Source organism: Megalopta genalis, unplaced genomic scaffold (assembly GCF_051020955.1).
Source record: "Megalopta genalis isolate 19385.01 unplaced genomic scaffold, iyMegGena1_principal scaffold0222, whole genome shotgun sequence".
Lineage (NCBI taxonomy): Eukaryota > Metazoa > Arthropoda > Insecta > Hymenoptera > Halictidae > Megalopta > Megalopta genalis.
In genome coordinates this window covers 23,120-35,896 of record NW_027476291.1, presented here as the reverse complement: position 1 = coordinate 35,896, position 12,777 = coordinate 23,120, and the positions used below count along the sequence as shown (strand labels likewise).

The window sequence follows — 12,777 nt, the reverse complement described above, 5'->3', positions numbered from 1 at the left end:
AGCATTAGGCCACATGACAGAAGTCAGTGATGCACGAGATGGCAAGGAGTTTTACTTACCGCACCACGCGGTAATAAAGGAGTGCTGCTTCACTACTAAGGTCAGGGTAGTTTTCGACGCCTCGGCTAAATCCTCATCGGGCGTATCCATAAATGACGCCCTTTTGGTCGGTCCCACCATTTAAGATAACTTATGGGCAATTTTACTACGATTTCGCTTTTACATGTTTGTCCTGACAGCAGACATAGAAAAAATGTTTAGGCAGATTAAAATGCATCCCGATGATGCGAAATTTCAAAAAATATTATGGCGCGATTCGAAGGAAGAGTCAATCAAAACGTTCCAATTAAATACGGTCACGTATGGAACCGCTTCGGCTCCTTTTTTAGCGGTACGATGTCTACAGCAACTAGCCGAAGATGAACAGATCAGATTTCTGAATGCGTCGCGAACTTTTAAAGAAGATTTCTATGTCGATGATTTGCTCACCGGCGCATCTACCTTCAATGAAGCAATCAACTTACGCAATGAGTTGATTGATTTAGCTAGAAATGGGGGCTTCCATCTACGTCAATGGGCCTCAAATAACCTTAAGTTGATTAGCGATTTAAAGGACCATGACGATCGAAAGCGATATGCTTAGATCTCAGTCAGACAAAGAAAACTCTGGGAGTTTTTTGGAATCCATCCAGTGAATCCATAACTTACGCGGTAAACTCCTTTAGCGAAACTAGACTCACTAAGCGACTAGTTTTATCTCAAATAGCACAATTATTCGACCCCCTTGGACTTCTCGGTCCCGTGATTATACGGGCAAAAATAATTATGCAAGACATTTGGAAGTCGAAAGTCACTTGGGATCAACCAATTCCGTAGGATATAGCCGAGGTGTGGTTAGAAACCAGAAATGAACTGGCTCTTAGAAACCTCACGAGAAATACAACTCCACGGCTACTGCGATGCTAGTGAAAGGGCCTACGGCACTTGCATATACATTCGTACCCTAGACCACTCAGGTAGGGTACGGGTCTCTCTATTATGCGCAAAATCCAAAGTAGCCCCTCTTAAAATCCTATCATTACCGCGGTTAGAGCTTAGCGCGGCTAGGTTATTAACGCGATTGTATAAGGAGGTAGCGAAGGCGTTGATCAATATAACTTTTGACGCGATTAGGTTTTGGTCAGATTCAAGTATTGTGTTGCAGTGGATTAGGACAGCTCCACATTTGCTGAAAGCCTTTGTAGCCAATAGAGTCAGCGAAATTCAAACAGACTCGGACCTACGTAACTGGATGCACGTATCAGGACGTGATAATCCAGCAGATTATATTTCTCGCGGACAATTGGCATCCACATTTATGAATAATAAGGTATGGCTAAACGGTCCTGCATGGCCCTCCCTAGACGAATGCTTTTGGCCACAATTGGACATTCCGCAAAGAGAAATTCTCGAGCGGAAAACCACAATAACGTTCCTTGCACGAGAAGGGACGAATGACCTGTTAACGCGATATTCTTCCATTGCGCGACTTAATAGAATTGTAGCTTACACACTACGATTCATTCACAATTGTAGATCGAAGAACAGACTTACGGGAAATTTATCAACTACAGAAATTCGCAAGGCGCATTTAGTTATCATTAAACAAGCCCAGTTAGAGGCATTTCCGATAGAAATAAACTGTTTGGAACGAAAAACAGCTATGCCCAAAGGGAGCAGAATATTAAATTTAAATCCATTCCTCGATCAGGATAAGCTTCTACGAGTAGGAGGTCGGCTAAGACATGCCCCATTAAGTTACTGTCAAAAACACCCATTGTTATTACCCCATAGGCACCATATTACAAATTTGATAATTGAAAGCGAGCACCTACGTCAGTGGCACGCAGGCACACAGGCAACTCTTAATGCGGTCCGACAAATTTATTGGCCAATAAATGGAATGAGAGCCACAAAGATCGTCATACACAAATGTATAAGGTGTTTTAGAGTAAAACCAAAGGTCCCAGCATATATAATGGGCGACTTACCCAAGAACAGAATCACCAGGGCACGACCGTTTCAAAACGTAGGCGTGGATTATTGTGGTCCATTTTTTATAAAGGAAAAAAGGGTTCGTAATCGTTGCAAAATCAAGACGTACGTAGCGATTTTTGTATGCTTCGTGACCAAGGCCGTTCATCTAGAACTTACATCGGACCTCACCACTGAATCTTGCTTAGGAGCATTCAAGCGATTCTTTGCCAGAAGAGAAAAGGCCACGAACATTTACTCCGACAACGGCACTAATTTCGTCGGCGCCAAAAACGAAATTACAGAAGTTCAAAGATTTCTCAGCTCCAACGAGCACAATAGTAAAATTAATCGTTTTTTATCGGACCAGGGAATTAATTGGCACTTCTCTCCGCCTCGGTCTCCACACTTTGGTGGATTATGGGAGGCCGCCGTAAAGTCTTTTAAAGGACATTTGTACAAAACTATAGGAAACGAGCTGTTCACATTCGAGCAACTGAACACCTATATTATCGAAGTAGAAGCCATATTGAATTCCCGTCCCCTGACTCCCCTCTCCTCAGATCCGAACGATCTTACTGCTTTATCACCCAGTCACTTCCTAATAGGTGATTCGTTAATGCAACTCCCTGAGTACGATTTGCGAGACACACCCGTTAACAAACTTTCGTCATGGCAACACATCCAGCGAGTGAAACAACACTTCTGGAATTGGTGGAGTAATGAATATTTACAGACGCTGCACACCAGAAACAAATGGCATATCCCGAATGACACCCAGCACAAGAAGGGTACATTGGTGATCATCCGGGAAGACAACACACCTCCGTTAACCTGGAAACTAGGACGGATCATTGACATTTGTCCAGGCCGGGACAAAATAGTGAGAGTCGCGACTGTCAAGACGGCCCAGGGGACCTACCAGCGGGCCATTAAAAAATTGTCCCCACTTCCTATTGATGACCCGGAATAAGATAATACACCCAAACACCGTTAGAACTTGTAATCACTCAGAAATTTGTGAATACTTATTCCCATTATGTATACATGCGTATTAGTGTAACTAGAGTTAAGTTAGGACAGTAGTATTGTCAATCATTCGTTACAACGACAAACTAGACCAGCCCCCTTCAAATGTAAATTGAGCGGTGCACTATCAATTTAGTAATTTCGAACGTAATCGTTCAAGGTGGTCGGTATGTTAGTGCACAGCACTAATGTCTTTATGAGACGGACGTGCATAACCGGCTGTTTTTCGAGCCCAGGTTTTTTGTGAAATCGTTTCTCTCGGTCTCGATGGCCGGGACTAGTTATAAAGCAGGAAAGGTTCCGAAGGGTCAGCCTGACCTTGTTTTATGACGGTCATGCCTGGAGGAGCTTTCCTGTCTTTGCCGGGGCCTTGCGGCCGTCTGCTTGAGACGGACCAGCTGATTGGCTATTGCCAAAATCGGGCAGGACCAATCGGCGAGTGATGTGGGTGCGTTGGAGGGATGGTGGTCTGCTGCGAGCGAGGGTATTCTCTGATAGAGCACCAGAGTTGTAATAGAAGTCGTAGCATCAAGACATCCTGACCAAGGGTGTACTGTAGTCAGGGGCTCAATACAAAATAGCAGGTAGAATCCGGTTCTTTATTTTATACAGTCCACAAATATAGCGTCATAATTCGTCGCTATTATTGACGACGCTGTGACGCCCCAACAATATATATAAAATAATATATACGATATACGATATACGATATACGATATACGATATACGATGTACGATATGCGATATACGATATACGAAATACGAAATACGATATACGACATATGATATATGATGTATGATATTCGATATACGATATGCGATATACGATGGATGATGTATGATGTACGCTGTATGATATATGATACACGATATACGATATCGATATATGATATATGATAAATGATATATGTTATATGATATAAGATATATGATATACGATATATGATATTTGATATACTGTATACGATATACGATGTACGATGTATGATATATGATGTATGATGCGTCATGTATGATATATAATATACGATATACGATAAATGATATATGATCTATGATGTACGATATATGATATACGATGTATGATGTGAGATATATGATATATGATATTTGATATGCGATATACGATATACGATATACCATATACAATATACGATGTAAAATATTCGATCTACGATATACGATATACGATATATTGTATATGATATACGATATATGATATATGATGTATGATATAACGTATACGATATTCGATATTCGATACATGATGTATGATGTATGATGTATGATGTAAGTTATATGATATATGATATACGATATAAGATGTATGATATACAATATACAGGGTTTCCCACAATTATTTTAACAGCCGAAAATGAGGGGTAGCTGAGGTCATTTGAAGTAACTTTTTCCTTTGCGAAAATGCAATCCGCGGCTTTGTTTACGAGTTATTAACGAAAAACACTGGCCAATGAGAGGTGACGGTGCGAGAGAGAGGGTCCGCGAGAGAGTCCGCAGCACGAGGCTTTGACAGAAGGTCGGGACGGACTCGAGCCGCGTTCGAAGTATTGAACAAGTCACAAGGTGAGAACTTTCCGGATTTTTTTAACTACATAACAGTGATATTTTTAAGAAAAACGCTGTTCACCTTTACTTTAGAACGTCTGAAGAATATTTACTAATTTTTCGGACCCGAAATAATATGAAGTTTAACCGTGACAGCTGTTTTAATTTTCTGGTGTGCATGACACCTTATGTGTACCATATGAAATTTTTATGCAAGGTGTACAGTGAAGATTAACGAATGATTTGCAAAGCTGATTTAATAATAAATAAGGGACGTAAAGGATTTGTTTATTAGAGAGATATGAAAAATATTATCAGTAAGAAACTCACCCATTTAGTTGAGGATGCATTTGCTGGCTGAAATTCATGATGTCGAAGGGCACTGACCTTGTACAACGTACAGCTGATCTTTCACTGCACTGTCACTAAACACTGATCACTTAATTAATCACTGATAATCCGAATCACTTGTGGATATTTAAGAAAGATCACTGAGACTCGTTCGCGGATAATCGTTTATTCGACGCGTTCGTTCGGAAGTCGACGTTTCACTGCCAAAAAATCGAGGCCTCGACCGTGGGCCCTTGTCGTTCGTCTTTCGGCCGTCCGAGGAAATAACAGCCGATACTATTTTCTTCGAAGCGCAGGATACCGCCAAATGAAATAAATAAGATATGCCGAGACGTAAACTGTGTCCGACCCGCTGTCACCCTGCGCTCTTAGAACGTAATTAATGGCCGTGCGAAGAAAATGGTATCGAGTGTCATTTCCTCGGACGGCCGAACGAAGAACAACAAGGACCCACAGTCAAGGCCTGAATTTTTCGGCAGTGAAACGTCGACTTCCGAACGAACGCGTCGAATAAACGATTATCCGCGAACGAGTCTCAGTGATCTTTCTTAAATATCCACAAGTGATTCGGATTATCAGTGATTAAATAACTGATCAGTGTTTGGTGACAGTGCAGTGTAAGTGAACTTCGCAAATAACCATACCAGAGGTTCCACCGACAGTATCCCTCGAATGTTGCGGTCATCGACCTGGGATCAGCTGTTCGTTGTACGAGGTCAGTACGTACGAGTCAGCAAATGCATCCTCAACTAAATGGGTGAGTTTCTTATCGATAATATTTTTCATATTTCTCTAAAAAACAAATCCTTTACGTACCTCAACGCGATTATTTATTATTAAATCAGCTTTGCGAATCATTCGTTGAATTCTGTTCGTACACGGAATTATTTAAATTAAAATATCATTCACGAACTTTGTTAATCTTCACTGTACACCTTGCATAAAAATTTCATATGGTACACATAAGGTGTCATGCACACCAGAAAATTAAAACGACTGTCGCGGTTAAACTACATATTATTTCGAGTCCGAAAAATTAGTGAATATTCTTCAGACGTTCTAAAGTAAAGGTGAACAGCGTTTTTCTTAAAAATATCACTGTTATGTAGTTAAAAAAATCCGGAAAGTTCTCGCTTCGTGACTTGTTCAATACTTCGAACGCGGCTCGAGTCCGTCCCGACCTTCTGTCAAAGCCTCGTGCTGCGGACTCTCTCGCGGACCCTCTCTCTCGCACCGTCACCTCTCATTGGCCAGTGTTTTTCGTTAATAACTCGTAAACAAAGCCGCGGATTGCATTTTCGCAAAGGAAAAAGTTACTTCAAATGACCTCAGCTACCCCTCATTTTCGGCTGTTAAAATAATTGTGGGACACCCTGTATAATACGATGTAAAATATTCGATGTACGATTTACGATTGACAATATACCGTGTATAATATACGATATTCAATATTCGATATACTATATACGATATCGGATTTTGATATACGATGTATGATATACGATATGTGATATGTGATATATGTTATATGATACATGAGTTTCGTTTGTTCGTTTATTGGTTTGTTCGTTCATACGTCCGTTCCTTTATTACTTCGTTCGTTCGTTCGTTTATTGGTTCGTTCGTTGTTTTATTGGTTTGTTCGTTCTTTCGCTCCTGTATTGGTTCGCTCGTTGGTTGGTTGGGTCATTCGTTCGTTCGTTCGTTCACTCGTTTATTGATTCGTTCTTTCGTTCATTCGTTTATTGGTTGGTTCGTTTATAGGTTGGTTCGTTTATTGGTTCGTACGTTAGATCGTTCCTTTATTGGTTCGTTCGTTCGTTCGGTTATTGGTTCTTTCGTTCGTTTATTGGTTCGTTCATTCGTTTGCTTATTCGTTCCATTGTTCGTCCGTTCTGTTATTGGTTCGTTAATTTGTTCGTTCGTTCGTTTATTGGTTCGGTCATTTATTGGTTCGTTCGTCCGTTCGTTTATTGCTTCGATCGTTCTTTCGTCCGTTTATTGGTTCGTACGTTCGTTCATTCGATCGTTGGTTCGTTTGTACGTACGTTCGATAATTGGTTCGTTCGGTCGTTAATTCTTTTGTTTATTGGTTCGTTCGTTCGCTCGTTTACTGCTTTGTTCGTTCGTTTATTGGTTCGATCGCTCGTACATTCGTTTATTGCTTCGTTCGTTCGTTCGTTTATTGGTTCATTCGTTTATTTGGTCGTTCATTTATTCGTTCGTTCCTACGTTTATCAGTTTCTCCGTTCGTACGTTCGTTTATTGCTTCGTTCGTACGTTTGTTTATTGCTTCGTTCGTTCGTACGTTTATTGGTTCGTTCGTTCGTATGTTTATTGGTTCGTTCGTTCGTCGGTTAATTGTTTCGTTCGTTCGTTCGTTTATTGTTTCTTTTGTTCGTTCCTTCGTTTATTGGTTCGTTTGTTCGTTCGTTCGTACGTTTGGTAATTAGTTCGTACGTACGATCGGTAATTGGTTCGTTCGTTTGTTGGTTGGTTCGTTCGTTCGTCGGTTAATTGTTTCGTTTGTTCGTACGTTCGTTCATTGGTTCGTTCGTTCGTACATTCGTTTATTGGTTTGTTCGTCCGTTCGTTTATTGCTTCGATCGTTCGTTCGTCCGTTTATTGGTTCGTACGTTCGTTCATTCGCTTGCTCGTTCGTCCGTTTATTGGTTCCTACGTTTGTTCGTTCGCTTGCCCGTTCGTCCGTTTATTGACTCGTTCGATCGTTCGTTATTGGTTCGTTCGTTCGTACTTTCGTTTTGTTGAATATTTACAGGCAACGTAAATGATCGTAACAGAGTTAATTTTTAATGAGAAAGCTGTTTATTGAAAAAAAAGGAAAGGAAACGGACGAAACGGACGTAACGGTAGGCACTACCACACACCTCGCTCGTCCGCTGGCAACTAACCAAAGAACAAATATTTTTGGCTGTAGGAGCCTCAAAAAATGGCAACGCAGTGCGAATAGACCACATGTGCAGAGGAATGCGGGTCTTCGCTGGTCTATTGCTTAAGGACATCTTGTCCAGGTAGACAGTGTCGCACTTTCTCGCCAGATGCGACGCAGCACATTATACAACAATGTAATACCATACTTTAAAATATTATGTCCCTCGCAGGGACAACCTTCAACACGTTTATTGGATCGACCGTTCGTTCGTTCCTACTTTCGTTTATTGGTTCGTTCGTTCATACGTTCCTTTACTGGTTCGTCCGTTCGTTCGTTTGGTTATTGGTTCGTTTGTTCGTTCGTTTATTGGTTCTTTCATTCTTTTATTGTTTCGTTCATTCGTTCGTTCGGTTATTGGTTCGTTCTTTCTTTCGTTTATTGGTTCGTTCGCTCGTTCGTTCGTTCATTCGTTTAGTGTTTCGTTCGTTCGTGCGTTCGTTTATTGGTTCGTTCTTTCGTACGTTCCTTTATTGGTTCGTTCTTTCGTACGTTCCTTTATTGGTTCGTTCGTTCGTACGTTCCTTTATTGGTTCGTTCGTTCGTTCGTACGCGGGATTATTTAAATTAAAATATCATTTACGTACCTTGTTATTCTTCACTGAACACCTTGCTTAAAAATTTCATATGATACACATGGCGTGTCGTGGACATCAGAAAATTAAAACGGCTTTCACTGTTAACTATATATTATTTTATGTCCGAAAATTAGTAAATATTCTTCAGACATTCTGAAATAAGGATGAACAGCATTTTCCTTAAAATTAGCACGGTCACGTGGTAAAAAGAAATATCAAATGTTCATGCTCCGTGACTAGTTCATTGATTTCAACGCGTCACAGAATCCCCTTTCAGCTGTCAAACTCAGTGGTAGGAGCACGCGACGCTCGATCGATCGACCACATTATGGTTCGCGTCATCGCCTTTCATTGGTCAGTGTTTTTCGTTAATAACTCGTAAACAAAATCGCAGATTGCATTTTCGCAAAGGAAATAGTTATTTCAATTGACCTCAGCTACCCCTCATTTTCGTCTGTTAAAATAATTGTGGAACACCCTGTATAGTATTATTAGTTGTATTAATAATATTAATATTATATATAATATATTATATAATTATATTAAAAATATAGTATTAATAAAAATAATATTAATTAGTATTAGTTTTATATATACAATGAATGAAATAGTCCTTCAAGTATTTTTTCGAGCATTTCAATTTCATTTATCAATGTATTTTTCAGTCGACAAAATACTTTATTTATTTTATGTTAGTATGTTAGTAATTTAGTATAAAACAAAGCATTAACAAATACTATATATATAAATGAAGCATTAAAAAAATATATTAGTAATTTTTAATGCTTTATTTTATACTAAATTACTAAAATGCTAATATAAAATAAATAAAATATTAATAAATAAAGTATTTCTTCTACTGAAAAATACACTGAGAAATGAAATTTGAAGAACTATTTCATTTCTATTCTGAAGAATCTAATATTTAATATAATAAGTTCAATTATTTCAATTTCAAAAAGATCAATTATTACTCCATAAATATCAGCCAGCTCATCATAATCGAGTGAATGAGAAAAATAATTTCTATAGATTCCATAGATTCCAAATTGAATTTTCGAAGCACCGGTATTCCCAATTTCTTTTACGCTGCTCGAAGGTAATTTAAATAAAAGCCCATAGAGAAAGCGCGGGTTTGAAAGGGGCAAATGAAAAACACGTGCCGCCGATCGGCGATCGTTAGACGATATTGACGGAAGGCAATGCCAATGGGAACGCATCGCGCACAACATGGCTATGAATACGCAGCAATGGGACAACGAAGTGGCCGCAAATCTCCGGCCTCCGATTCCTCGACATTCATCGGGGGATCAATGGCCCGTAACGAGGGAGCAGATCGGCCAATAATGGCTCATAAAACGGCGGCCGTGGGGCTGTGCGCGCATGTTCGAGAGTACGCGGGTTAAGAATGCAGCAGCGAGCGGCGCCGAAAAAACGGCTTTCATTAAGAACGTAGCAACGAGTGGTAATGAGAAAAACGGGTTCCACGTGAAATAGCGGCCACGGGGAAGCCGCTTTATACACGACGGAATGCAGCCGTCCGGGAAACAGAGCTTTTGCCACTCGCCGGTTATTGTATCTCCGGCGATTGGTTCTCTGCAAACGTGCACGTCTCTGCGAAAAAGGGACCGCGCTTCTGCACGATCATTCGGTTGGTTTCCCGGCCGCAACGTTCGTAAAGAAGCCGTGGACTCGTATCGAGAGATGCGGGTAGCTTTTGTTTTTTTGAATGTGCATTCTTATGACTGAATATTAGAATTTATAAATAAAACAAGAATTATTGGAATTTAATTTCTTTATTTAATGTGATAGGGCTCTAAATTGTCCCCTGATACACGAGAACACAAACGCAATTATAATAATAAGCATGCATTCTGAAGACCGAATACTGGAATTTAGAATTAAGACGAGAATTATTGGAAGTTAAATTTCTTTATTTAACCGGCTAGGGCCTGCTAGACTCTAATTAGTCTTCTAGCAGCGCTACTCAACATACTGATGAGTCTTCAACTAGGATCTGCAAGAAACTGACGAGTCTATAGTCTGCTAGATACTATTGGGACCTCTACTAAGACCTGCTAGACTCCAATAAGTCTTCTAACAGGACTTATCAAATGTACTGATGAGTTTTCAACTAGGATCTGCGAGAGATTGATGACTCCATAGTCTGCTAGATCCTAGTGGGACTTCTACTAGGAACTGCTAGACTCTAATAAGTCTTTTAGCAGGACTTATCAAAATACTGATGAGTGTTCAACTAGGATCTGCAAGAGACTAATGACTCCACAGTCTGTCGGATACTTCTGCGACCTCTACTAGGGCCTTCTAAAAATCCTAGATGAGTCCTCTGCAAGACTCTGCTTGTTACAAACAAGTCTCTAGCATTCTTTGTTACAATTGTGTCCAGTCCTTCAGCTAGTGTCTCCTAGATGCTGATAGGTCTTCTACCAAGCCCAGGTGTAAACTGAAACTATTTTCAAAAAGTAGCTTCAGTACGTGCAGAAATGAACTCTCCAGAATGAGGATTCTTCTGTTACCATTTCGACATAATGTATTCATAATGTCGGCAACTCAGGGATTTAGTCTCCTTCCGATATTTTCGAAAAATTGTTGCAGACATTCACGCGCGCTGCTTCAGCGAGACGCCGTCCTCGCTGAGGCAATTACCGGCGCATGTTAGACATCGGCTGGAAGTTTCGTAACTACTGAATTAAGTGCACGTAGCTCCCAAATATAAGGAATAATTTCGGGAAATAATTTCGCGGCATTCTCGGTTAATGTTTAGCGGGATGACATGAATGTTTCTGGGGCATTAAAAGTCCCCGGGATGCAGTCCGCCGACGGGAGATGCGCAAGCTTTGTTCGGCTTCGGAACAGTTTTGGTAAATGCATATAAATAACGGTTTCAATCGCAACCGAATTATCTGCTCGAAGACGCTGTTGCAACGTTTTCAATGTTTCGTCATTTTTTCAATATTGAAAACATAGCATTCGAAGTCTCCGAAAAAATCAATGTTTTGAGGAGTTTCCTCGTAAATCCGTCGTCGATCGAGTAAAACCTCGCCATAGCCAAGTTCGACCGGCTGCGCCTGCATTAATCGGCAACAACATTGATCAACACTCGCTTTGTAAGGGACGCATACATATTCACCGGACTTGTATACATCACCATCGGTAATTTGAGCAATTGTATTTTTTTCTCCGGCTCGATTGCCTTTGACTGGACCGTCGGCTGGAACGGGGAACACTGGTGAGGACATCGCGGTATTGATGAACCTTGGCTGTCTTACAAGTTGGTCGAAAATAGGAAGTTACATCGTATAGCGAACAATAGACTGTGGATTTTTATACAAAAGAACAATCGTTCATGTCAATAAATATTTCATCGTTTAATGATTTCAATAATTTTCGCAAAGTTTTACAATATTTTTTATTACTGTTACCTAATCACTTTTGTCATCAATGTAACAAATCTCCATTCTAATAATCACAATTCTCAAGTTTCTTAATAAACCATTGAATCTCAGAAGAGAATTAAGGCCAGTACGGGTTAAATTATTTAGTAGCTACTCATTATTAAACGATTCAGGATATATAAAGCATCCAAAAAGTCGTTTTTCACCCTGAAAAGGGAGACAAGTTGATGCCTCGGGCGATTTCAAGACACTTTTTCGTTTGCGAAAATCTCTTCTGACGCTTCGTTATCGAGTTATCAACGAAAAACGTGGACCAATTGAGGAGAGCGCGCAGCCCGCGCTGACGCACGTGTAACGCTGACACTTCCCGCCCCACTCTCAGTCCCAACAAGAGATAAGACACAGGTATTGTAACGCTGACACTTCCCGCCCCACTCTCAGACCCAACAAGAGATAAGACACAGGTATTGTAACGCTGACCCTTCCCGCCCCACTCTCAGTCCCAACAAGAGGTAAGACACAGGTATAAATAGGCCATTAATTTTGCGAGCGAGCAGTGACATTCTTATAATCGGCCCGGAACATCGATCACAGTGTAAAAGTTCCCACTCTAAATGTATCAGTCTTATAAAACTGTTGTAAAATAAACATACGCTGAAAAGCCATAGCTTTCCAGCTCCTTTTAAAAAGCGAAGTCATTCAAATCCTGCGTAACAGCAGGGGCGAAGTGGTCGCGTGGCTTGGCCACGCTGTCGCGGAGGCGGAGCGTCGGTCACACTCGTCCCCTGGTAGGTCGGAGTTTTTCGTTAATAACTCGTTAACGACGCGTCGTAGATCGATCTCGCTGAGGAAAAAGTTGCTCCAAAGAGCCAAG

The 12,777-nt window shown here is 40.6% G+C and overlaps 1 protein-coding gene across 1 annotated transcript; it reads left to right on the top strand.

The window, feature by feature from the left end:
• The first annotated feature begins 907 nt into the window (after positions 1-907).
• LOC143262788 (uncharacterized) lies at positions 908-2,986 on the top strand. The gene is made up of 3 exons (XM_076528259.1): positions 908-1,021; positions 1,205-1,500; positions 1,576-2,986. Exons 1-3 carry the CDS (start codon positions 908-910, stop codon positions 2,984-2,986), a joined length of 1,821 nt encoding a protein of 606 aa, XP_076384374.1.
• The last annotated feature ends 9,791 nt before the right edge of the window (positions 2,987-12,777 follow it).